The 27722-nt window shown below is 43.9% G+C and overlaps 1 protein-coding gene across 1 annotated transcript in view; it reads right to left on the reverse strand.

Annotated features, from left to right (window-relative positions):
• Nucleotides 1–488: 488 nt before the first annotated feature.
• PIP4K2C (phosphatidylinositol-5-phosphate 4-kinase type 2 gamma) overlaps nucleotides 489–27722 on the reverse strand; it is a 111238-nt gene continuing 84004 nt past the window's right edge. Inside the window, exons 6-10 of the mRNA XM_029594928.1 lie at nucleotides 22545–22583; nucleotides 21283–21396; nucleotides 16438–16681; nucleotides 16013–16116; nucleotides 489–2225 (exon numbers count right to left, since the gene is read on the reverse strand). Of these exons, the coding sequence (XP_029450788.1) occupies nucleotides 2145–2225; nucleotides 16013–16116; nucleotides 16438–16681; nucleotides 21283–21396; nucleotides 22545–22583 (582 nt within the window). The 3' untranslated portion in view covers nucleotides 489–2144. The remainder of the gene's footprint in view (nucleotides 2226–16012; nucleotides 16117–16437; nucleotides 16682–21282; nucleotides 21397–22544; nucleotides 22584–27722) is intronic.

Raw genomic sequence — 27722 nt, forward strand, 5'->3', positions numbered from 1 at the left:
GTCCAGTGCCAGCCGCCGCCAGTGGAAGCACACCCCTTGAACCTTATGAATTATTTCCACTCTGCAGGTGCCAAAAATCTCATTTTAGCACACACTTTCATTTGTCACTTGTAGAGCTCACTGTGGAGCACACCATTAGGGATACTGCTGTCCAAGGTGAGTGTGTCCAGAAATATAACAAATATGAAACACCAGGCTTAAGGTAGCATACACAGCCAAACAATTGTACACATTCTTCCTTAATACAGCAGAAATGTATTTAGATCAAGTTCTTGAAAAAGTTATCTGGGATATCTTTGCTCTGGGGGGGAGGGAGACGAAAACACCTAAGCCTTTATCTATTCAGTTTTTGAGGACAGCAAGGCTGGAGCCTAGTCTAATACACACCATATAAAAGCTCCCAAAAGAAATTGTGCAGGAAAAATTAAACTAGCAAATTTCAAAGGGGGAAAAATGTAGACAAACACAAAAGTTAGAGAGTCTGAAAATGTTATAATTTGCATGTTTATTGCACACACATTGTCAATAGCTCAGTCACAGGTACATAAGGCATGTTTCTCATTGTTAACTATATGCTAACACTTCAATGGAAGAACTAATATCAGCTTGGGCATGATAGTGGGATTCTTTCAGCATACTTGTCTTATTGCTATATCTATGGAACACCAATTGCTACTAAATTAACTTGCTCGATTTTCATTTTCTAATTTTAGTCCCAATCTACCCACGAAGATTAACTCTGCATTTCCATGACAAGCCTGTAATCCCAACCATAACCCCTGTTGAGACATAGGCATTCCCTTTACTGAAGCATTAACACCTCAAACTCAGAATGCACAAGCCATCCTTTGCACTTATCAAGACTATCATCATTCTCAAGAAAGACATTTATAATTAGCTCTATCATCAATCTGATTTGTTGGTCGCACTGAGAAAAACCACCTCCATGTAGAAAAAGAACTTTGAACATTTATAAAAGGATAAGGCACTCAAAGGTTAGCAATAACACCTGATGAATGGGAACTTCAGGTCACTGCTGTGAGAATTCCTTAGGACTCTAGATAAACAATCATTTTAAGGTGAACTGAGCCCATGCACGTGGAACAGAACTATGCTAGTGGGTTATAATTGTTCTTTTTCTACTCTTTGGCCCCTAGTCCCATTTGCCTCAGGTCTCCTCTTGGGCTCCCAGTCTTGGCTGCCTCAGGTGGTCTTTATTAACTCTTGAACTGCCACTACACTAGCAACAAATAAGAAACTATACTCTGTTTTACAGTGATGTGGCAGGCAGCGATATGTAGAGAGAGAGAGAGAGACAGACACCAAGATGTGGGCTCGGCAGGCTTTTGCTGTTAAAAGATGGCTCCACTTACTAGGCAGTGCTCAGAGGATGAAGAGCAGCAACCATCCTCTATCAATTAAAGAAATGTCACTTTGTTAAGGTTTAAAATTCTTCAAGCAGCTCCCTTAAATACAGCTAATTTATGCAATATTTATCAACACACAACCAAGAGATGTGTGTGATGCGTAAGTTTAAGGAATATAAAAAATAAGTTTGACAGTTTAAGGCACCAGTTTTTTTTTTGGTTTTTTTTTAAGTGACCAAGAATATTTGCCCAGCCTACTTTGAAATTTAGCATTTTTAGATTTCCTTTGAATAAAAAGGATTAAAGGAAGTGAGAAGAGTCAATGCCTGAGTACCCATATTGTGGAATGTTGCATGGGTAAGGGGCACCAAGATCTCTCCAGGCATTAGGCCTTACAGCAGAGATATATTCCACAGGGTTCAAGACACCTTAAACCTCCACAGCAGTACCAAAGGACCTGTGATATATCAACAGCAGCCACAGAATATTCAGCAGGGCAGGAGATACAGCAACCGTGCCAGTAGCATGTACTACAGGGGTGAATTAGATCAGGATGTACAGGGAAAATAACTCATCCCAATCTCCCTATATGCCCCCAAACTGCACATGCACTCCCTGTTAAATCAGTTAGAACAAGTAGTTCTGTATATCCACTCACTGCTCTAGTGATCATATATGAGCTTTTTGTAGTATTTTACCACTCAGAATCCATGTGCGAGACCCTATGACCAAAATGTAGCAAAAATGACAGCTTCCTCCCATGTCCTGCACAGATGGCTAGGTGAAGATGTTGGTCACAAAGTCCAGAAAACGCTTGCCATACTGCTCGGGGTGAACGGTGGAGATCTCGGCTCCTGCCTGAAGGGGAAGAAAGAGATAATGATTCTTCTGCATCCCCTGCTGCCACCCAGAATCTCCCATCACTCTGCATCATGTACTGTATCTGAGGGCTCCGTATATTACTAGCAGTGGCCATGTGATCCAAGACTATACTTTATAGGACTCCTGAAGTGCACTGCCTGTTGATTGACCAATATAAACAGCTGTTTTCTTTTTGGTCTGGTAATTTTGTCCTGCATCTCTGGACCTGCATCTCAACCAAGGTTGGCCTCTTTTGGGCTGTGGCATCATAAGCCTTCATTTGCAACCATCCAAGGTTTTTCCCTATTTTATATTCCCTCCCAACTCATTCAGCCAGGTTATGTAGCAATGGTTCTTTCTAGAGGGTTTGAATTCTCCCTCAGTTGTGTCCTTAGCTCTGGCCAGCCCAGGAAGCAGAAGACCTCACCCAGGAATCAATCCTGGGTCATCCACACAGCAGCACATAGTAACTGCCACAGCGTTGACTCAAAATTGAACAATTCTGATTAAGTCCGAAATAATACAGACATTAACTCTCTTCCTCATCCTTCCAATTCCAATTGAGAAGCACATCCTCTTTGCTTTTGAACATCTGACCATAAGTATGAGAGCTTTTGATAGTTTATATCATGGGCTCTAAAACCAATGGGTGAGAATTTAGCCTAGTGATCAAAGCCCAGAGCTAAAAAAAACCCCTGAAGATCCAGACTTCAATCCCACTACTGCTACAAATTCACTGTGTGGACCAGGGCATAATCACTCAAACTTAGTAAGCATTTTAGACATGATCTGGTAACTTATAAGATTTATCACACACGAGAGTCCTCTACAGTAAATAGTAAGGCAGTAGATCCTTTGCTCTGTGCTGGGAAGAGGCACACTAAGTCTGAGCTACAACAATTTGGGGTGTCTGCTCACCAGAATCCAGCTCCATCCAGGTTTAGGAATATCACTTACGAAACTTAAGGAATTCTCACAACATAATTTTAATTCTTTCCTGCCTTCAATGCTCTGGTAAGGAAGCAGCTTTTTGGGTTCTTGGGCTAGTTTATTTTTCTCTTCATCTCCTATTTTCTTCCACAGGGAAAAGCAAAGGGTGCCAAAGATGGTTTTTAATGTAATATACAGAACTAGACAATTACACCAGTTATACAGTGGCAGAGCTGTGTGTTTGGGACTCAGCAGTGAAATAGGAGGAGGTGCTGTAGGGAAGGATTAAGTGACATTCTTAGATGCTCTATTTAACAGAAGCAGGAAAGCTTACGGTATATCAGCTTTGTGTTTCTCTCATAGAATAAGATATATGCATGGTTTCAGTCTATTTATAAAAGAAAAGGAGAGAGGAGACCAAAAATACTCTGTACCTCCAAAAAGATTTTTAACCATCAATTTTAAATTTATAATTATTTTAAATATTTTAAATATTTACCCATCAAATGACAATATCATAGATCTTATCGCTCTTAATACAATCTAATCTGCAGCCTCTCACCACGCAATGGGCCGCAGGCTGTAATCAGCCTTCAGAGCTTTTTGATTGTAATCATCTATTGTCATTTGCCACTATCATTTTAAAACCTACTATATACCTTTATTAAATTTCTTAATCAAATTATCTCTATTGTTTTAATAACACCACTCTCATATTATCTTAGAACTCCCGTTCTTACACTACCATCACCAAATCTCATAAATTGAATTGAATACTTAGCCAGTAAATCTTTAAGTTAAGCAGATATACTGCATTGTTTTCAACTGTTCCCGATATGAATCATGTTTCAACTGAGGTTTAGTCTTCTTCAGGGGAAACTATTTAGATTTCAAAAAAGGCCAAAATACTCTGTTAACCCCGGACAAAGGATTAGTGTCTCTTGAGGGATTCAAACATGGCGCCACAGCGTCCCAAGACTCAAAGTTGTCAGATTGCTCTCATCAACTTCTCAAAGTTGATCAGAAAACCTAAGAGTTGCAGAAGACATATTGTCCACAGGGATTGAAGCATCACATCTTATGATTTTGCTGTGATTAGCCAATCAAGATACGAGAAGATTTGTATTCCCTGGTAATGCAGATGAGTTGCCACCACTGCAAGGCATTTCATAAAGATCCTCTTGTGAGACAAGTCACAACAAGAGTATTTTGTACTGGTAATGGGAAGAATCCACCTGGAAGCAGAGGTAGCACCAATGCAAAGGGTGGATGGATATGTGAGTAGATACATCCTTTAGATCAGGGGTGGGCAGGGGTAGGCAGTGTGTATGCAGGTCTCTCTCATGCATATTCATTAAGGATACCCTGAAAACCCGACTGGTTTGCAGCCCTCGAGGACCGGAATTGCCCACCCCTGCTTTAGATCCAGGGCACATTCATTGTTCTGTATGTAAGGAACAATTGCTGAGGGATTTCATTTTGAATTTCTGGAAGTATGTTTGTTTAGATAAGTCCAGAATGGGCCACATTCTCCCCCCCCCCCCCCACTTCTTGGGAATAGAATCCTTGTGTATGTTGAGATGCTGGGATTGGCTCTATTGAGTGCTATCTGAGAAGCAATAGGACCCCCAGACTAAGCTGTAGCAAAGGAAACTGATCCAGATTGAGTGACGAGCGTCATGGAAGGGATGGTGGCTGGAATAAATGCAACCAGTACCTAGACTGCACAATTTGGAGGAGCCAGGGGTCCTTGGTCATCTGATGTCACTACAAAATTTTTCCCCCTACTGGAAGAGCAGGGGATAGATTGTTGGGAGAGATCAAAAACTAAGCATCAGCATAGGGTGGGTCTGTTGTGTAGTTTTCGGCTGACAGTGTTCTCTTTGTCAAGGCCTGGTTGAAAGTTGACACTGGGCTAGAAGAGGTGGCAGACAGTTTTTACAGGTAGAAATAACATCTAGCTATGGAGGACTGGTCAGGAGCTGTTGAGAGCCACATTTTGGCCTTGTGCGATTGTCTCCAGGAGCTTTTTGCTGAAAAGACTATTCCCCCAAGCAGTTTCTCATGGACAGCCTCACGGATGCTTCTTGCTCAAAGCCATGCCATGCATCCAGCTCCAATGGAGGCATGTGACAGAATCAAAGGATTTGTAGATCGACTGAAGTAGGTGGCAAATGTCCACTTCTGCATTCAGGAGTGATTGAGTAATTGCCTTGATCAGTAGCAAGTAGGAAAGGCTTCAGATTTTTTTTAATGTAATCATGGATATATTATACCATGTAGAACTGTTGGACAGATATGCAAGTATAAAGCATTGTACTTTGAAAAACACACCAAAATTATCTAGAAGCTTATGGTCTTTTCCTGGGGGAGAATTCAAGTGAATTTTTCTCTTCACCTTTTTCACAGCAGACTCGATCACTACAGATTGAAGAGGCAGCTGGGTGACACCAAAGCCGGTGACTGCCGACTGTATTTGAGGTCCAGCTTTTTAGCAGTAGGAGTGTCCAAAATGGGAATTTCCCACATTCTCATCTGAAGAATGAGGAGGATGTGAACGGAAAAGATTGTTGGTTCAGCTGGAATATCCAATATATGAAGGCAGCCAAGGAACTCAGAATGGAGGTCTTTTGTCTTTGCAGATATGGACGCCCAGTACTGTACCTATCTTTTCCACAAACTTAGAATAGATGAGGTCCTCTGGTGGCAAGATATGGTCCAGAGGAGCCAGAAGTGGGTTGAAAGGTATGCCAAGAGTGTTCATCTGAACCTAAAATATACTGGCTCACTTATCCAGGATTCCAATGATGAAAAGAGGGAAATTGGGAGGGGCTTCCGGTTGACTGAGGACGAGCGGCCTGGTCTATCACCTCTGAACTACTGGATTCTGCTGTGACAGAATGAAACATCCCTAATCAAGGGTTCTGAAGATGAGTTCACCTCTATAGGTGAAATTGGGACTCCAGTCTACAGTATTGCCATAGTGATAGTGGAAAGGGGAGGCTGTAGTGTTTCTTCTATCTCCTTGGTCAGAGAGGTAAATAAACTTCACTGAAAGAACTGAAGCAACTGAAGGAAGATTGGTTCTTACCTGCTAATTTTCATTCCTGTAGTACCACGGATAAGTCCAGACTCCTGGGTTTTGCCTACCCACCAGCAGATGGAGACAGATGTTTTGACTGACTCTGCCCTATACCCTCAGGTGCCACCTACAGTACGTCAGTATTACACTGTATCCAAGCAGAACGTTTATAAACCATAACTCAGAACAACCTTAATTTTCCTACACTACCTGGTCACTAACCCCAAGAAGAAGCAGAACCCAGGAAACTTTGAAAACCCTGAACACAGTTTAACATAATCTGCAGAATATAAACAAGTTCTGAACGAGCGGACTCTTCTCATTTATTTATTTATTTAACATTTTTCTATACCGACCTTCAAGGTTAAATACCATATCAGGTCGGTTTACATCGAACAGGGGTAGATCAGTGTAACATAACATAACAAAGGAACAACTTTTTATAATTAGTGGAGGTAAAGCAGAAAAGTAAGAAAGTTACATAATAACAAGGACCATGAACTAGGAAGCTGAATTCAGCTGGAAAAAGAGAAACCTTAAGAATGTATTAAATTAAAATACTTCTTCTCATACTGAAAAGAGTGGGACTCTGGACTGATCCGTGGTACTACAGGAACGAAAATTAGCAGGTAAGAACCAATTTTCCTTTCCCTGTACGTACCCGGATCAGTCCAGACTCCTGGGATGTACCAGAGCTTTCCTATACTAGGTGGGATCCTGAGAGTCCCGCTCAGATCACATCTTCCCCAAAAGCACCAGAGCCTGGGGCCTGGATATCCAACTGATAATGCCTAGCAAAGGTGTGCAAAGATTTCCAAGTAGCAGCCCTACACATTTCTTGCGGCGAAACTTGCTGACACTCCGCCCACGAGGTTGCTTGCGAATGGGTAGAATGTGCGCGGAGTCCGACCGGAAGTGGATGGCCATGAATCAGGTACGCTGAACCAATAGCCTCTTTCGACCAGTGAGAAATTATCGCCCTAGGTGCCTTATGTCCTTTTTTGGCTCCACTCCATAGCACAAAGAGATGGTTTGACATACGGAAGCTATTAGTAACTTCCAGATAACTCAACAGTACTCGATGCTCATCAAATTTCCTCAGATTTCTAGACTGGGGATCAGAATGGTCCAAATCTGGAAAGGATAGAAGTTCTACCAAATGATTCAAATGAAGAGGACACCACCTTTGGGAGAAAAGAAGGAACTGTCCACAAGGAGACTCCCACATCCATAATTCTCAAAAAAGGCTCTTTACAGGACAATGCCTGAAGTTCTGACACCTGGCGAGCTGAGGAAATAGCCACAAGAAAAAATACCTTTAACGTGAGATCTTTGAGCATCGCCCTCTTCAGAGGCTCAAAAGGCGCCACACACAGAGCTTTGAGAACAAAATTTAGGCTCCACGAGGGACAAGGATTATGCACCGGAAGATGTAAATGTTTTGCCTCTCTGAGAAAATAGCCCACGTCCAGATGCGAGGCTAAGGCTACCCCGCGTATTTTACCACAGAAGCAACCGAGGGCCGCCACTTGCACCCTTAGAGAACTGCACGCTAAGCCTTTAGCCAAGCCGGCCTGTAGGAAGGACAAGATAGACACTGACGCATGAGCAGGGACCACCTTGCGCTGCATACACCAAGTCTCAAAAACTCTCCAGACCCTGACATAAGCTAGGGAAGTAGAGGTCTTCCTTGACTGCAAAAGGGTAGCTACGACTACATCTGAATATCCCTTATTCTTTAGCAGTCGCCTGTCAAAAGCCAGGCTGCTAGACAAAAATGATCTTCCTGTTCCAAACAAACGGGCCCCTGACGCAGGAGGTTTGGGAGGTCCCAAAACCTCAGTGGTCTGTCCACTAGATCCGCGAACCATGGACATCTGGGCCTTTCTGGGGCTACTAGGATTACCTCCGGATGAGCCTCTATGTGCCGTACAACCTTGCCTATCAGAGGCCAGGGCAGAAACACATACAGAAAGATGTTTGTTGGCCAGGAAAGAGCCAGGGCATCCACCCCTTCTGCCCCGGCTCCCGACGTTGACTGAAAAATCGTGAGGTTTTGGAGTTCCAAAACATTGCCAACAGGTCCACACTCGGTGTGGACCACCTGTCGCATATGAGACGGAATGCCTCCTCGGAGAGCTCCCACTCCCCTGGATCGAGGAAATCCACCTGAACGTTGTCTACTCCTGCGATGTGGGAGGCCACAATCCTCACGAGATGATGTTGTGCCCAGGCTATCAGTAGCTGAGCTTTGATTGCCCCCGGCTGGCTTTTGGTTCCTCCTTGGCAGTTGATATAAGCCACTGCAGTCGCATTGTTGGATAGAACCCTGATCGATTTCCCCTGCAGAAATGGCAGCAGAGCTTGCATTGCTAATCTCACCGCTCTGGTCTCCAAAAGATTTATCGACCATCAGGATTCCTCCACTAACCATTGGCCCTGCACCGATCTGTCTTGACAAACAGCTCCCCAACCGGAGAGTCTGGCATCCGTAGTGATCACCGTCCAAAGTGGGAACATCCAGGGTCACCCCCCACCCGGTGTAAACTGTCCGAGAGGAGCCACCAATCGAGACTGGAATGTGCAGAGTCTAAGAGGAAGGTGTTTACTGAAGAGGATGTTGGGGAGGTACCCGTACGGTGAACCTAGAAGATGTGGTAGACCTCACTGACAAACTGAAGAGTAGTAAATCACCTGGAACGGATGGTATACACCCCAGAGTTCTGAAGGAACTAAAAAATGAAATTTCAGACCTAATAGTAAAAATTTGTAACCTATCATTAAAATCATCCATTGAACCTGAAGACTGGAGGATAGCTAATGTAACACCAATATTTAAAAAGGGCTCCAGGGGCGATCCGGGAAACTACAAACCAGTTATAGCCTGACTTCAGTGCCAGGAAAAATAGCGGAAAGTGTTCTAAACATCATAATCACAGAACATATAGAAAGACATGGTTTAATGGAACAAAGTCAGCATGGCTTTACCCAAGGCAAGTCTTGCCTCACAAATATGCTTCACTTTTTTGAAGGAGTTAATAAACATGTGGATAAAAGTGAACCGATAGATGTAGTGTATCTGGATTTTCTGAAGGTGTTTGACAAAGTTCCTCATGAGAGGCTTCTAGGAAAAGTAAAAAGACATGGGATAGGTGGCGATGTCCTTGCTTGGATTACAAACTGGCTAAAAGAGAAAACAGGGAGTAGGATTAAATGGACAATTTTCTCAGTGAAAGGGAGTGGGCAGTGGAGTGCCTCGGGGACCCTTACTATTGGGACCCTTACTTTTCAATATATTTATAAATGATCTGGAAAGAAATACGAGTGAGGTAATCAAATTTGCAGATGATACAAAATTATTCAGAGTAGTTAAATCACAAGCAGATTGTCATAAGTTGCGGGAAGACCTTGTGAGACTAGAAAATTGGGCATCCAAATGGCAGATGAAATTTAATGTGGATAAGTGCAAGGTGATGCATATAGGGAAAAATAACCCATGCTATAGTTACACAGTGTTAGGTTCCATATTAGGTGCTACTACCCAAGAAAGATCTAGGCGTCATAGTGGATAACACATTGAAATCGTCGGTTCAGTGAGCTGCGGCAGTCAAAAAAGCAAACAGAATGTTGGTAATTATTAGAAAGGGAATGGTGAATAAAACGGAAAATGTCAAAATACCTCTGTATCGCTCCATGGTGAGACCGCACCTTGAATACGTGTACAATTCTGGTCGCCGCATCTCAAAAAAGATATAATTGCGATGGAGAAGGTATAGAGAAGGGCTACCAAAATGATAAGGGGAATGGAACAGCTCCACTATGAGGAAAGACTAAAGAAGTTAGGACTTTTCAGCTTGGAGAAGAGACGACTGAGGAGGGATATGATAGAGGTGTTTAAAATCATGAGAGGTCTAGAATGGGTAGATGTGAATCGGTTATTTACTCTTTCGTATAATAGAAAGACTAGGGGGCACTCCATGAAGTTAGCATGTGGCACATTTAAAACTAATCGGAGAACATAAGAAAATGCCATACTGGGTCAGACCAAGGGTCCATCAAGCCCAGCATCCTGTTTCCAACAGTGGCCAATCCAGGCCATAAGAACCTGGCAAGTACCCAAAAACTAAGTCTATTCCATGTAACCATTGCTAATGGCAGTGGCTATTCTCTAAGTGAACTTAATAGCAGGTAATGGACTTCTCCTCCAAGAACTTATCCAATCCTTTTCCAAACACAGCTATACTAACTGCACGAACCACATTCTCTGGCAACAAATTCCAGAGTTTAATTGTGCGTTGAGTAAAAAAGAAAGTTCTTTTTCACTCAACACACAAGTTAGTGCAGTTAGTATAGCTGTGTTTAAAAAAGGATTGGATAAGTTCTTGGAGGAGAAGTCCATTACCTGCTATTAATTAAGTTGACTTAGAAAATAGCCACTATTACTAGCAACAGTAACATGGAATAAACAGTTTTTGCTTGCCTGGTTCTTATGGCCTGGATTGTCCACCGTTGAAAACAGGATGTTGGGCTTGATGGACCCTTGGTCTGACCCAGTATGGCATGTTCTTATGTTCTTAAGATGAAATCGTTCGGACACCAGGTTCCAACGGGATAGCAATGCTGACTGAAGAGGTCTCATATTAGCAAAGGCCTATGTGACTAGCTCCAAGGTGGAAGCAAATGAACAGAGGACTCTCAAATAAAACCAGACTCTTGGAGGACACTTGCACATCAAATCTCGAACTTGCCCTTGCAGTTTGGTTATTCACTCCTTGGTCAGGAAGACCTTCCCCAGCTGTGTGTCAAATGGGGCCCCCAGGAACTCCAGAGACTGGGAGTGAACAAGATGTCTCTTGGCTAGGTTGACCACCCAACCTAGTGACTGCAACAGATGAACTCGTTAAGCGACAGAGAGACTCCGATTTTGCCCGAATCAGCCAATCATCTAGATACAGATGAACAAAGAAGCCTTTCTTCCAGAGTTGCGCCACCACCACAACCATTAACTTGGTAAAGGTCTGGGTCGCTGTGCAAGCCCAAACGGCATAGCGCAGAACTGGAAATGGTCTCTCAGAATGAAAAACCTCAGGAATTTTTGATGGTTGGCTTTGATCTAGATATGCAAATATGCTTCGGGACACTAGGAACTATCCTCTGTACACCGACGCCACAACTGTCCTCAGAGTCTCCATGTGAAACCTTGGGACTCGAAGACAGCAATTGACCCTTTTTAAGTCCAGAATGGGCCAGAACGTGCCTTCTTTCTTTGGCATCATGAAGCAGATGGAATAACGGCCCCTCTGCTGCTCCGGAGGCACTGATACTTTGGCCCCGAGATTGCTTAAGCATTGTATATTGTCTTGCACCGCCTGACGCTTCTGTGCATAGGAGCATGGGGAGATGAGAAAGCTGTCATGAAGGCGCCATGCAAAATCTAAAGCGTAGCCTTGACTTATCACATTGAGGACCCATTGGTCTGACGTGAGTTTGGCCCACTCCTCGTAAAACTGAGATAACCTGCCTCCTACAACGGGAACAGAGGAGTGGACCGGTCTCATTTCATTGGGAAAATTTTGTTCCTCCCACAGCCTGGGGTCCGGTCCTACCGAAACGACATCCCCGAAAGGATTGGGGCCAGGATTGTTGCCTACTCGAGCCTTGTCTGGACAACGAGCCCGACGACATGGAAGAGTGGAACCTCTGAGACCCCTGAAACAGAGACCAAGGAAGAAAAGAGCCCCACGTCTTGGGTCTGTCCTCAGGTAGGCGATGAACCTTGTTCTCCCCCAATGATTGAATGTCTTCCAAATCTTTACCAAACAGCAGTTTGCTTTTGAAAGGCAGCGAGCCCAGCTGAGCTTTGGAGGAGACATCAGCAGACCAGTTTCTCAGCCAAAGTAGTCTACCAGCCAACACCGTTGAAGTCATGGACCTGGCTGAAGTGCAGAGCAGATCAGATCATACAGAGCATCTACACTGTAAGCTTCCACGGCTTCCAATCGCCCTGCTTGCACAGTCTCCTCCTCTGGCAGCGACGTGTTGTTCTGTAGGAGCTGCACCCAGCAAAGTCCTGCCCTCAAGGCGAAACAGCTGCACATGGCAGCTCGCACTCCCAGTGCAGAGACCTCGAAAATCTTCATGAGCTGGATTTCAAGCTTACGATCCTTAAGATCCCTGAGAGCTGTTGCCCTCTCACCAGGATGGTGGTCTTCTTAGTGACTGCAGACCCCGCAGCATCCACCAAGGGGACCTGCAGAAGATCCAGGGCTTCCTCTGGTAAAGGATACAGCTTATCCATCGCCTTACTGACTTTTAGACCCAAGTCTGGGATGTCCCATTCATGAAACAGTAAGTCCATAACAGAAATATGGAATGGGAAGGAACGGGATGGACCACGAAGACCCACCATGACAGGATCAATGGCCCCCCATCCGTGAGTTTTCAGGAGGGGCATTCATGCTCAATTCCTCCAACACCACAGGGATAAGTGGACCCAACTCATCCCTCTGTTCCCTCAAGGTGGAACAGATAAACCACCTTGGGGTCATCCCCTTCAAGAACTGGGGGGCCATGTCTGGTAGAATGGGCCTGGACCTCCTCCTGGTCCACTCCCAGTAGAGGCTTGTCCCCTGGATCTCCATCCTCAATATCGGAAACCTCCAAGGAGAAAATGTCCAGCAGCCGGGGTGTCACAGACCGCAGGGGCCACTTCTTTCTAGTAGCCCCCTCTTCCTCCGGGGCTCTGGACCGCTTAGGTCCTTTGTTCCCTGGAACCAAACCATTCCTCTTGGTGGCTCTCCTTGCTTTAAAAAGCTTTGTGCTATAACATAATAAAGTCAGAGGAGAAGGAGGATGAAGAAGAGTCTGAAGCCCCCTCAGGGCTCTCCTCTGCCGCGACTATAGGCTCCTCACTAGCAGGCCTATACAGTACAGTGCGCTCTGGTGGAGCGCACTGTTAGCCCAAGTTTGGACGCGTGTTTAACGCGCTAGCTTTACCCCTTATACAGTAAGGGGTAATAGCGCGTCGAAAACGCGCATCCAACCCCCCCGCAACTAATAGCGCCTGCAACATGCAAATGTATGTTGATGGCCCTATTAAATATTCCCGCACGATACAAAAAGCAAAATGTGCAGCCAAGCTGCAATATTAAGTCGGAGGCCCCAAAAGTTAAAAAAAAAAAAAAAAAAAAAGTAAAAATAATAAAAAAAAAAAATTTTAAATCGGCCCGCGGCCCAGAAGACGGACGCTCAATTATGCCGGCGTCCATTTTCCAAATCCGTGGCTGTCAGCGGGTTTGAGAACAGACACCAGCAAAATTGAGCGTCGGCTGTTAAACCCACTGACAGCCGCCATTCCTGTCAAAAAGGAGGTGCTAGGGACGCGCTAGTGTCCCTAGCGCCTCCTTTTACTGCTGGCCCTAATTTGCATAGGCCACCCTCCTGAATCGCGCATCCAGGAGAGTGGCCTGTGTGCTCGCCAGCTCTCCCGTGTGTTTTTCTGTATCGGCCTGTAGGCGTGCCCACCTCGGCGGCCACCTGCTGTGGTGATAAAGGTGGTGAGGATTTCCCATCCCCTATTGCGGCTTGTGCCGCCACGCGAATTGTTTCCAAAATGATGTCCATTCCCCTGCTGAGCGGGAACAGATCTGCTGAAGAGAGCCGTGTCCGGCTGAGCCTCCCGGGATCTCAGCACGGCTTAAAAATGTCTCCCCTGGTGGCCTCAGAGGTGCCCTCCTCCCCGGGAAGGCAGGCGGAGCATAAGCCATTGCGGGAGACTCGTACTCATTCCCACAGGCATCGTCAGGCGACGGCGCTATTAAAAAAACAAAACAAAAAAAAACCAAAAAGGAAAAAAAATTCAGCTTCCAACGTCTGACCACACCCACAAGAGAAAAAACGGAGGCTCTCACAGTAAAATGAAACCAGCCAAAGCGCAGTTCCGACACTTTTTTTTTTTTTTTTAAACAGTCAAATCTGACAGAAGCTCTGCGTGGGTCCTGCAGCTACTGGGGTGAGTGATCCATGGCCCTTGACCCCAAACTCCAGCTGCCTCAACTACCGGGGGGGGGGGGGGGGGGGGGGGGTCCCTCAGGACCTGTCAACACCCGGGGAGGTTTAAAAGGTTCTTTGTTGCTTCCTCCTTTTTTTATTTTTCTTTTTTTTTTTTTTTTTTTTTTAAAGGGCTATAGCTGCCTAACCTAATTTTCCTAAACCTGGTTTTTTTTTCTTTTTTTAATTAATTCCTAATTTTCTTCACAGACTGTAGGCTGTGTCACCTCCATCATCTGCTGGAGATAGAGAAATACTGATAAGACTGTAGGTGGCACCTCAGGGTATAGGGCAGAGTCGGTCAAAACTTCTCTGTCTCAATCTGCTGGTGGGGAGGCAAAACTCAGGAGTCTGGACTGATCCGGTTACATACAGGGAATGCAGCTTCTGGCCTGGCACAGGTGGTAGGTCCCCTTCTTCTGAGACCAGGATAGGATCCTGCATGAAAATATGTGGTCTGTTAGAAGCAAGCAGTACTATCAAGGAAACCTGTGCTGCAGTCTCCAGGCAAAGTCCTTCTGCCACTAGTCTAAGCTATTAGAGGGAGCAGAGGCAACCTGACCCCTTCTCCTGCAGATCTAGGATGGGCTGTGAAGAGCTGTGTTTGCAAAGCAGCTTGATAAAGCTAAGCCTGAGGTGGATGTGTCAGAAGCTTGAATGCTTAGATCCCCCGAATGATTTGGCATACGTCATCTAATCTTTAGAGATGCGACTAGAAATGCGATGCAGGACAATATTACAGTTATGTCTGAGCTGAGCCATATGACATTGCACTGTGCATAATGGGATCGTGTTATTGAGGATTCTGTGTACCATGTGACCTAAGAGTAGGGGTCTCCGGGCATTGCACCTTGGCACACCATGCACATCAATGATGATGCATCAGGTGAGTCAATACATTGTGCATCAGGCATGGTGATGCTGCTTGTGCTGATATAGCACACATGGTCACATCGATGGTGCCGGTGTGCCCAGCCTGGAGTGTTTGTGTTTCATCGATGCAGGATGTGATGGCTCCATTGATTGATGCCACTTTATTTTCAATGCAGAGTGGCTGGTGGAACTCGACTCCATGGTGATGGCTTGAGCATAAGGGGGTGTTTTAGAGGAATTCCTGCTCAACTCTTTTCCTGGCAAGGCAGACAAGGCTGCACTATGGGATGAGGACCTATTGTTACTCTGGATAAATTTACACAGTTCCTCGATCCAAAGTGCTCTAGAATGCTCTGATCATGGGCAGATGTGTACAGAAGCATAATAGTTCTGGTTCAAGGCATCCGTAATGCAGCTTGTGGCCATCAGTGAGGGAAAATTTGCCACATACAACTTTTAAACCTGCTCACAGTTGTTAACTTCTGGCTGGATGAGATGGAATTTTCCCCCCCTCCCAGTAGCACTGAAAATTGCTGTTGTGGGGCTGCAGACGCAGCGAGGCAAATAAGAAAAAGATTTAATGAGACAAACACACAAAAAAAAAAAAATACATTTTATGAAAATAGAGGAGAGCGCGTACACATCCATGTTTGTGCACAAACCCAAAATAACTGAGGCAGCTCATGAGGTAATGTCTATACAAAGGCTCTTGCACATGCTCAATAGGGATCAAAGCTCTACTAATTTAGAGAGACAAGTCAATTTACTGCCGCTGGATAATGTCATCCCCACATGTAATGGTCAATTTAGTCTGTTTAGCAACAGGAAATAAAGTGGCTGTGTGACTTACCCCATGTTTGACTGTCTTTGCTGCATGGGCTGCCTTCTTCTTGGCATCATACTGTGTCAGAATGTCAATCAGTCCCATGAAATAAACTTCCTTCTGTGGTGCACCTTCCAGAACATGGATGAGGCAGAAACAAAACACAAGAAGAGAGATTAAAATTAAGACTCCGACACTACAAATAGTCTGTCAATTATATGATGAATGCATTTTCACTAGTAAGCGGAAATCAATACAGGCAAAACACAAATGGCCTGATTGATATAGAACTCCAGAGGACACAGACAAGGGACTTGTGTTCTACAAAGCCACAGGAATCCAGTGGTCAACAGTGACTGGAAACACTGAAAGTGGCAACCAGCTGTCAAAGCAGGAAGGTGGCAGCAGGCTTTGAAGGGATCTCTGGCTCTACTCCTTCTGTGCTAACTTACCATCTGCACTCTTGATTGCATAGACATCTATGCTTGAATCAAACTCCCCTGGGCCCAGAGGCTTATGGGAGTTTAGGTAGCTGGCTATCCCCTCAGGGGACGTGCTATAAGATCCCACAGTCACCGGATTCTCAGTCTCATCCTCCTCCTGCCTTGGATCCTCCTCCTCTTCCTGTTCAGCCCGCTGCACATCGTGGATACCCAGCAAGAGGCTGTATCCCATGATCTTCAACTGAACTAGAAACTAAGAATACATTTAAAAAGATGTTTTCTCTATAGGTAAAAGATGGATGCATTCTGTGGAAACTGTGTTCTTTCCTACTTTGATACTGCAACACCCCACCAAACCAGAGCCTTATGGGCTCCCTATAGCAGCTCTCTGATAGGCACAGTGGGAGGGAAGAGAAAAGCATTTAGGGTATCATGTACATAGAAGAGCCTTAAATTGAAGCATGTCAGCAAAGTGCAAAAAAAAAGAAAAAACACCCCACACTAGGGATGTGCAGAGGAATGCCATACGTTGCATTTGGGATTCGGATTCGTCGGGGAGCAGATAACGTTGCATTCGGCCTATGGCGCCCCGATGTGTTATTACAGCGATTTCTATTCGTGTCCCAGCTAAAATTAAAATTAACTACAACCCCCCCACCCTCCTGACCCCCCCCAAAGACTTACCAAAACTCCCTGGTGCTCCAGCGGGGGGTCCGGGAGCCATCCCCTGCACTCTCACAACCTCGGTGCTGGTTTCATTATGGCGCCGATAGCCTTTGCCCTCACTATGTCACAGGGGCCGACCGTCAGTCCCTGTGACATAGTGAGGGCAAAGGCGATCGGCGCCATTTTGAGTACTGGCATCCAACGGCCCCGAGTGCAGGAGGTCGCTCCCGGACCCCCTCTGGACTTTTGGCAAGTCTTGTGGGGTCAGGAGGCCCCCCCAAGCTGGCCAAAAGTCCCTGGGGGTCCCGGAGCTATCTCCTGCCCTCAGGCCATCGGCTGCCAGTAATCAAAATGGCGCCTATAGCCTTTGCCCATACTATGTCACAGGGGCTACCGGTGCCATTGGTCAGCCCCTGCACATGGTAGGAGCACAAGATGGCGCCTATGGCCATGTGACAGGGGCTGACCAATGGCACCGGTAGCCCCTGTGACATAGTAGGTCAAAGGCTATTGGCGCCATGATGAAACCGGCACCGAGGGGGTGAGTGCAGGGGATGGCTCCCGGACCCCCAGCTGGACCACCAGGGAGTTTTGGTAAGTCTTGGGGGGGGGGGCAGGAGGGGGGGGGATTTGTTTAAATTGATTTAGGCGGCCGAATAATTCGGCGAAGATTCGTGTATTCGTGGGGAATCGCGATACGTTTCGCTTTCCCACGAATATGGCAACATCTGTTGAGGATTGCCAATACGTAGGGACCGAATGCACACCCCTACCCCACACCTCATAGGAGAGTGGCACATTTCAAGACAAATATGAGAAAAACAGATTAATAAAAACTACTATAAATAAATGCAAATATACAGGTATTGAAAAAAAAATTTCCACAAAATAAATGCAATACCACACATAGTAAAAAGCTAGGATTTTAATAAAATTGTGATTTTTTTATTACATATTTTATACAAGTGTCAAAAACATTAAAGATACGTGCGATATCCATTTTTCTCATATTTGTCTTTGAAATGTACCACTCTCCTGTTTTTGTTATTGTTTGTGGTCACAGGCCTCTGATTTTTTTTGCTCCAATAGCAAAGTGCAACATTACCAGAAAACTACTAAATAATAAATCTTGATTGCTCTTATAAATGCACAGAGTAGGAACACACATTTGATATAAAAAAAGGTTTTTTTTGTAAGAGTGAATTTCACCAAAAATATAATATATGAACTACTCTGGGGGTTGTCCTTGATCTGTTTCAACAAAACATTGTTGCAAATAACATGCTAAGCAATTCCTGTACAGTAAATATTCAGAGGCAGGCACTCATAGTTCGAGCACAGCACCAAATCAGTAAGACTCCTGGAGCAACAAGTTTGAATCCTTGGCTCTCCCACCCTGTGACCTTGGCTAAGCCATTTGAGCTCCCTTTCCTGTGGCTCAGTTTTCCCAACTATGACAAGGCAAATACAAAACACAGTTCTTCTTTGTGCCCTGTAGAAGCTTTAATACAGAAACTTACTTTCAGGCCAGCCGAACACCTTAGACACGACTGCATGCACAGGTTCTAAAGTATATACCAGTGAAGTGTGTCAGGATCCTGGTTCGGCGACAGCTATTGTTTAAAGTTTACATATTTGGAAGGAAACAAGCTTCTTTTGTATGTCAAAGGACATTTGTGGCGAATTGTAATGATAAAAAGATTGACCAGTAAACCAGTTTTTTGATATTCTGTACTTGTATCTAAGGTTTCTGGAGTACACTGTGTGTGTTAGGGCCAATTCGTTGTGATTTATAGAGGACATTTAAAGCCATGAATTGTCAAACTGCTTTCAATTTTTCACAATCCAGTGGTAATCTTAACTATAGAACAATTACTGCATTAATAAATGAATACCTCTTACTACCCAGATGTAAGTTGGCAAAATGGAGTACCATGTACAGTATAAGCCTCCATTTAGTCTCAATAACATAAAGAGGTAATAAATATATGCATATACCTACACATCCATATCTATTATCGATATCTATACACAGTGGCTAAGTCTACACCCCCTTGAATGTGTTTCACATTTTGTTGTATATAAAGGAAGGAATATAATTCTCTCAAAAAATAATCAATATAATGCAATGAAAGAAAAAAATTACAATATCTTAAATATCACATTTTTAATATTCAAAAATATATAAACCACTTTCTAATATACGTATCACTGGAAAAAATCTCTTTCCCTACTACAATAAGATCCCACATAAAAGGCATATATCACCACATTATATCATACGTGACAGCATACCTACCTACACACACACACACATTTCTTGCCCATATTCACTAAAAACATTAACAAATATCATGACTATATATACACAAAGAATTCTCCAAATGATCTTGTCCATCTCATATTAATATCTTCTTCAAATGGTTGTTCACAGATGTCCCTTGTACATCAACCGCCCTGATAATGGTCCCTCATTTTATTTATTTTAGATTTTTATATTCCGCTTTTCACACTTTTACCCTTGATAGGCTCCTTCAGAGGGAATTGCATAAAACCTAAATATAACAAGTACAAAAGGTGTTTACGAGTTATACAAAGATGTCAAATTAATCAACACGATCTTACAATACCTTTCACAAACGACTCATCGTGCAATTCATTTCATATTGGTTAACTGCAATACCAAAATTCCTAGGCATACTGTTTCACAATCCAGTGATCATCAGGATATCTCACCAAGCTGCTAATTACAGAACTGATACTTCGTGTTGCTTCCAACATCAACAGAAACGCTGGCAGAGACACGAAATATCAGCCATTGTGGATTTAGTTAGCAGCTTGGTGAGATATCCTGCTGATCATGAAAGGGTGTTATGAAATTGTATTGGATAATTTGACATTTTTGTATAATTCATAAACACCTTTTATACTTGTGTTATATTTGGATTTTATAGGATGAGCCTCCAGGACAGGGTTGGGAAACACTGCTTTATTCACTCCACTGTAGCTTTGGTTGTGTGCTTTGGGTTGTCATGCTGAAAAGGTGAACTTGTGTCTCACTTTCAGCTTTCCTGCTGAGGGCAGGTTTTCCTCAAGGACTTTTCTGTACTTTTCTCCATTCATTGCTTCTGTGCCCCAGTCCCTGCCGATGAGAAAGATTCCCATAACATGCTGCTGCCACCACTTTTACAGCAGGGATTGTGTTCTCTGGGTGAGGTGCTGTGTTGGGTTTGCACCAAATGTAAAGTTGTGCATTTAGGATAAAAAGTTAGATTTTGGTTTCATCAGACCACAAAACCTTTTGCCACATGGCTACAGTATCCTGACTATTCCTTTGAAATATACAAATGGAATTCAAGGTGGGCTTTTTGAGTACTAGCTTCCTTCTTGCCATTGTACCAAACAGACCAGATCTGTGCATTGCTTGAGATATTGTCACTTGCACACTTTGTTTAGTCTTGGCCATAGAAGACCAGAGCTCTTTCAAAGTTGCCATTGGCCTCTTGGTCATTTCCCTGATCAGTCTTCTCCAAGCTTGTAGGTATGGCCAGATCTTGGTGCCATACACCTACTTCATCTTGACCAAGCTCAAAGGGATATTCAAGGACTTTGCAGTCCTTTTCTAACCGTCCTCAGCCTTTCCACAGCTCCTTGATGATCATGGCTGGTCTTTGCTTTGAAATGCACTACCCAGCAGAAAGAACCAACAGAACTGCTGAATTTATCCTGTCATGTGAATCAAGACAATTTAACACAGGTGGGGCCAAATTCACTTGGTGTGTATGCTTTTGAAGGTGACTGGTTACGCCAGAGCTATAAGTATTTAAGATTGCTATAGAAGCACAAGGGGGTTGGTCATTTATCCAACCAAACTATTCCATGTTTTTATTTCTAATACATTGTGTAAGGAATTTTAGAATATATTTTTTTTTACTTGGTAGTTGTAAGGTAAGATGTGTGGACACATGTAACAAAAACTAGCTTAATGTATTTTACTTCCAGGCTACAAGGCAAAATGTAAACATTTTGGAAAGGGTTGTAGACTTTCACATTGCAATTTCACACCCCTCTCTCAATTTCAAAATTCCAAATATGCACCTGTTGTTGACTCTTTGTTGAATGGTGTTTTGAGGCATTAATTTGCTTTAGATTTTCACCACACTGCAATAATACTTTTCCTTACTTTACCTCAACATCTCTCTTTAGCTTCTCCATAAAGACTTTCTTCTGCTCTTCATCAACATAAACCTTCTGACTGTTGTTTAAGAAATCCATATCTTTCAGTGTGGGCAACTCTTTGACCTGGAACGGCACAAGTCAGAATTTAAAGAATAGTCAGAGATCAGAATACCTACAGAATATGCTTTACCAGCTAATTGCAATCCCTTTCTGAGTCTTTAATCTGCTCCCTATTTTCCTGGGAGGGTGTTCCTAGGTTATTGTATCTTACAAGTTACTTCACACTCATAGATCTAAGAGGTCCACATTGGTTATGATGTCACAAATGATATCATGAACATAGGTCCTATCCCATGTGAGTGGATTTGTGATGGCAGCTCCTAGAGAGTCAGAGAAATGAAAAGAAAGCAGTTTAAAAATTAAAAATTAAATATTTTGCAGTAATATTCTAAATTAGTAGGGCATGAATGAGTATTACCGGAGGTTATGTGATCCCACCTCCATACTTCTGAACATTTTTACAAGTTACTTTTATTACATGTTTTAGGGGCTTGTCTGATAAGATTTAGGTTTGAATCCCAGGCCAGGACCCTCATCTTCAGGCTAGCCAGGGCTGGGGATGCTGTGGGGGTATTGTTCATAGCCCACCAGGAGGCTTGGTGAAAGAGTCCCAGTCATCATACAATGGCATCAATTAATGGTCAAAGTCAGGGTGCAGGCTTTTGCTGTACTGGCTGGGTTAGATAGGGCAGGGAAGATAAAGGAGTACAGTGAAAGAGGCATAAAAAATAGTGGGGAGGATAACCCAAGAGCAAGAGAAAAATCACTAGGATCACCAGAACTCAATTGTACTTTCTACTGGCTTCACAGTAAATTCTAATAGTCTTCTACCAAAAACATAACAAATAGCTCTAGAAGCAGCAGCATTCTGTGCTCTCATTCACAGCAGGACCCCATAGTACCATGCCTGTCTATAAGACAGATACTAGCAGTTGTACATGATAGAACACAGCTGCAAGGGATCAAAATGAGAACTCTGTTCTGTGTTTCATCTGAAATTTCAAGCAGATGCATCCTTTTTTTTTCAGTACCACCAAGATTAGTCTGAACTATCCTGGCAAAAAGGGGGTCAGGAAATTCTGACACACACACACACAATCTGTTTTGGGAGGATGACTTGGGAAGGGTGCTGACCCAAAAGGTAGGATATGGCAGTGTAGTCAAACAGAATACATAGCAGTAAACCATTAATCCAAATAAGTCTTTTATACCTTTTCTTTGTCACTGGCTTCACGGGACACCAATGAGCCCTAAAAAAGGAATAAAAGTTAATATAGTACATAACTGCAAATAAAGACAATTGGTCTATCCAGTCCATTCAGTTATTCCTGTTCATTCTAAGCATACATCCCAGCTATCAATCACAGAAGCTCAAGCACTTGTAAGATTACTGTTTCTTATCCAAGTCTTTTTTTGTCATCTTCTTTTTATTGGTCCTCTACCTTCCTGGGTAGATAAGCATACTAGCTCTCACGCTTAACACCCAACAGTTCTTTCCAAAAGTCTTACCACCAGGCTTTATAATAATCTAATCAGCTATCAAAACTAGTCAATTATCTAAGTCCCCATGGTCTTGTTGAACAGTATCTGGCCACCAATCTGCCAGCATCATCCCAGTTCGTTTCTTGGAGCTGTAGCCTGCTAGTTCCATGGTGTAATGGAAGTTAACAGACTAGTTTGAAGTCCACAGACCAACCTCTTCATGAACTCATATTTACTGTTTTGCACTGTGAAATGAAAAAAATGATTTGGAAAAGGCAAAAGTCTGAGAACTGGAATTCCAGCAGTTCCCAGGATAGGAAGGAAAGCAAGCAATTAACTGATACCAAAGTCTGACAGAAGAAGGTACACTCACAGATGTGCTTTGAACTGACAAGAATGCAGATAAAATAGTCCTGTTCAAAAGTTTGCACACTCTCGAATATTTGGGCTTTTTATATACACTCAAGTTGACACACAAAGGTTGAGATGGCAATGTAGAGTAGGTATCCACATCTGTGCCTTGTTTGATTGCAATTAGTGTGTATAGTCAATGAATGTTTTAGCTCTTGACAAACCCTTGTGCATTTCATCCAGGGCTACACAGACTTTGGTGGTTACTGTTAATATGTACAATTGTTAATATGTACAAATACTGTCCCTGTGTTCCACTACGTTTCACTGTTAAACTGTTAACTTGTGTTTCACTGTTAAACTGTTCCTACGCATGTTCTAATGTTACAATGTAAAATGGTACGACTCCCGTCATGCCTTTATCCAGTTATAATGTGAACCGATGTGATGTACCCCAATGAATGTCGGTATATAAAAGCAAACAAACAAATAAATAAATAAATAAATACTGAAGCAAAGCAAAAGAACTTTCAAGGGATCTGCGAGCAAATGTAGTTCAACTTTATAAATCAGCAAAAGTATATAAAAGAAATCAAAGATTTGAAAATGCCAATCAGCACAGTTCAAATTGATCAAGAAGTGGAAAATTATGGGTTCTGTTAATACCAAGGTAAGCCAAGAAAGATTTCAGACAACTGCCAGGAAAATTTGTCAGGATGCAAAGAAAAACCCCAAAGCAACTTCTACTGAAATAAACTAGTGTGGGTATTTCAGCAGGCACAATAAGGAGATACTTGAACAAAAATGGGCTGCATGGTAGAGTTGCCAGAAAAAGAAAAAAAAAAAAGACATTGCTGAACCAACACCACAAAACAGTCCGCTTACAATATGCCAAACAGGACCTAGAGAAGCCTCAAAACTTCTGGAACAAAATAATTTAGAGTGAAGAGATCAAAATTGAACTTTATGGTCACAACCATAAAAGCCATGAAGAGAAGCACACCATCCATACCATGAAGCATGGAGGTGGATCCTTACCATGAAGCATGGAGGTGGATTGCTGGGTTTTTTTGGGGGGGGAGGGGGGAGCTAAAGCGGCACAGGGAATTTAGTCAAAATTGATGGCAGGATGAATGCAGCACCTTATCAGAAAATACTGGAGGAGAATTTGCATTCATCAGTCAGCATACTGCGCATAGGCGTCACTTGGACTTTCCAACATGGCAATGATCCGAAACATAAGGCTAAGTCGACTTTTCAGTGGCTGCAGCAGAAGAAAGTGAAGGTTCTGGAGTGGCCATCACAGTCTCCTGACCTCAACATCATTGAATCACTTTGGTGAGAATGTAAACACGCAGTTCATGCTAGACAACCAAAGAATTGTTGAGATTATTTACCTGATAATCTCCTTTTCCTTAGTGTAGACAGATGGACTCAGAACAAATGGGTATAGTGTGCTCGTGCTAGCAGTTGGAGACGGATCTGACGTCAGCACGGGTACATATACCCCCACAGGAAGTGAGGCAATTCAGTAATCTTCCTTGCAAAAGCTGTTATGGATATATGTGAACTGACGATCAATGAAATAGTGAAACAGGATTCCCCTGACCGATTGATAGTAGCTGGAGACCACCAGCATTCACAACCGGAAGGCGTCGACACCTGGCAAAGGGGACGCTCTTATGTAAGAAGATGACATGGCCTACCTTGAATCGGTGAAACCCATGTATACCGGCAGCCGGGCGGGATGCTGAGTCCATCTGTCTACACTAAGGAAAAGGAGATTATCAGGTAAGTAATCTCAACATTTCCTAGCGTGTAGCCAGATGGACTCAGAACAAATGGGATGTACAAAAGCTACTCCCGGACTGGGTGGGAGGCTGCCTGAGGACCGCGTAGGACTGTCCTCGCCTCTGAAACAGGAGAGCTTCGCTACCTGGACCTTCAAGGAGTTGAGGGACAGTCCTTTGTTCAGGCCACCCTGTAAGAATTGCTGAATCATGGGGGATCTTGGACGTCCCAGGGGGACACTCCGCATTCCTCGCACCAGGCCTCAAATATTCTCCAGATCCGCATGTACGCCAAGGACATCAAGAACTTCCGAGTACGAAGCAAGGTGGTTATTACAGCCACCAAATATTCACGCTTCATCAGGCGAGTCCTCTCAAGGGCCAGACCATAAGACAAAACTGAGTTGGGTCCTCATGAAGGATTGGACCTTTTTGGAGAAGGTCCCTGTGCAGGGGGAGGCATAGGGAGTGCTTTACCAGAAGCTTCTGCATGTCTGCATACCATGAGCGTCTGAGCCAATCCAGGTGCACCAAAAGGACTAATCTTCTGTGGTGTTCGATCCTGCAAATGACCTAGCCCAGCAGATGCCACAGAAGTGAGGCATACAGTAAGTACTCCTCTGGCCAGGTCTGGACAAGGGCATTGATCCCTTGGGAGCACTGATCTCTTCTGCGACTGAAGAATCGGGTGACCCTTACATTGTGATATGTGGCCAGTAGGTCGAGGGACGGGAGAGGCCCCAGCGATCTACTATGAGCTGGAAGGCTCTGGTTGACAACGCACATTCCCCTGGATCCAGACTCTCTCTGCTGAGAAAGTCTGCTCTGACATTGTCTTTTCCCGCGATGTGGGAAGTTGTGATCCCTTGTGGATTTCTCAGCCAATTCCATAAGGGGGTCTATCTCCAGAGACACTTGGTGGCTTTTGCTTCCTCCCTGGCAGTTGATGTAAGCTACCATTTTTGCCTTGTCTGACATCAAGCAGACTGTCTCTGGAGCCTGTGGCTGAATTGCAGACATGCTAATCTGACAGCTCAGGTTTCCAGATGGTTTATGTTCCAGTGCGCCTCTTCCTTGGTCCATCACCCCGGTTGTCAATTCCTGACAGTGGGCTCCCCACCCTTGGAGGCTCGTGTCAGTCATGAGGACTTAGCCAGTTCGGTGGGGACAGGCTTAGATGCACTTGCTGTAGCCACCACTGTAGCCAAGAACATACTTCCACCAGTAGGTGGAAGTGAATCAAGTAGTCTTGAGACAGTGGGTTCCAATGTGACAGCAGGGAGCATTGGAGTGGTCGCATGTGTGCCCTCGCCCATGGTACTACCTCCAGGGTTGATGCCATAAGTCCGAGGACCTGGAGATACCTCCACACCCTGGGGCACATTGTGTTCATCAACCGACACACTTGGCACATCAGTTTCCTTATCCTTGAGGGAGAGAGGATGACCTGGTCCTGCTTGGTGTCAAACCGGACTCCCAGGTACTCTAAGGACTGAGAGGGCTTGAGACTTCTCTTGTCCAAGTTCACGACCCAACAGAGTTCCTGAAGCAGGGATTTGACCCTGCTGGTCACCTGGAGGCTCTCTTCCAACGACTTTGCCTGGATCAGCTAGTCATCTAAGTAAGGGTGCACTAGGATCCCTTCTTTCCTCAGTGCTGCCTCTACAACCACCATAATTTGAGAATGTTCTGAGGGTGGTTGCCAGGCCAAAGGGCAATGCCCAGAAGTGATAATGGTGGCCCAGTACTGCAAAGTGTAGGAAACGCTGGTGGTCTTGACAGACTGGGATATGAAGGTAGGCCTCAGAGGTCCAGGGATGTTAAGAATTCTTCTGGTTGTACAGCCATTATGACGGAGCAAAGAGTTTCCATGCGGAAGTGAATTACCCGCAGATGACTACTGAGATCCAGGATGGGGCGAAATTAACCCTCCTTCTTGGGTATGATGAAATAGATGGAATAAAGTCCCCTATTTTCCTGAGGTGTAGGTACTGGGGTTATAGCCCTCAAACTGAGGAGCCTTATCAACGTGGATTCCACTGCCAGTTTTTTGTGCTGGGAATGGCAAGGTGATATCATGAACATGTCCCAAGGGATGCTACAAAATTCTAGAGCAGTGGTTCTCAACCTTTTTTCTATTGAGACACATCTGGCCATCATGGGCTAAATGTAAACATATATCCTGCATCCACAGGAACTTGCCCCGGTCCCCAAACAATGGATGCAGAGAAGATTTCCCCATACATTTTGCCATATTAAAAAAAAAAAAAAAAAAAAAAAAAAAAAAAAAAGATTCTGATTCTGGTGCTATGACAGTAACAGAAATACAAACTCCTTACTACCAGGTGCATTGTAAATATACAAAACCTGAACCCCCCCCAGCACGTGTAGCAAGCCTTCCATTCCATAGCAATACTAACTCCAAGAACTCAGACAGCAATACCCCTACCTTTGAAAAGGCAACAGTGCACCACCAGTTCATGTCCTATTGAGAATGAGAAAATGCAACAAATACCTAGATACTAGTAAAATACTTCACCCACACATACAGATCTGATCTTCAACAAATACAGAATAAAAGCCACAAATTAAATTGTGGAGACAAAAACGGGAATGGAAACCTCAAAAAGCCATTCTGCATGCAGTGAAAAACTGAAGAGCTAGAAACAGAAATACATCTATCTCCTCCTACACTAAGCAAAGTACAAAGAGAAGAAATGAACATTCCCAAAACTGACATTATGTCTGTTGCTCCTTGTCACTTCC

This window comes from Rhinatrema bivittatum, chromosome 3 (genome assembly GCF_901001135.1).
Source record: "Rhinatrema bivittatum chromosome 3, aRhiBiv1.1, whole genome shotgun sequence".
Classification (NCBI taxonomy): Eukaryota; Metazoa; Chordata; class Amphibia; order Gymnophiona; family Rhinatrematidae; genus Rhinatrema; species Rhinatrema bivittatum.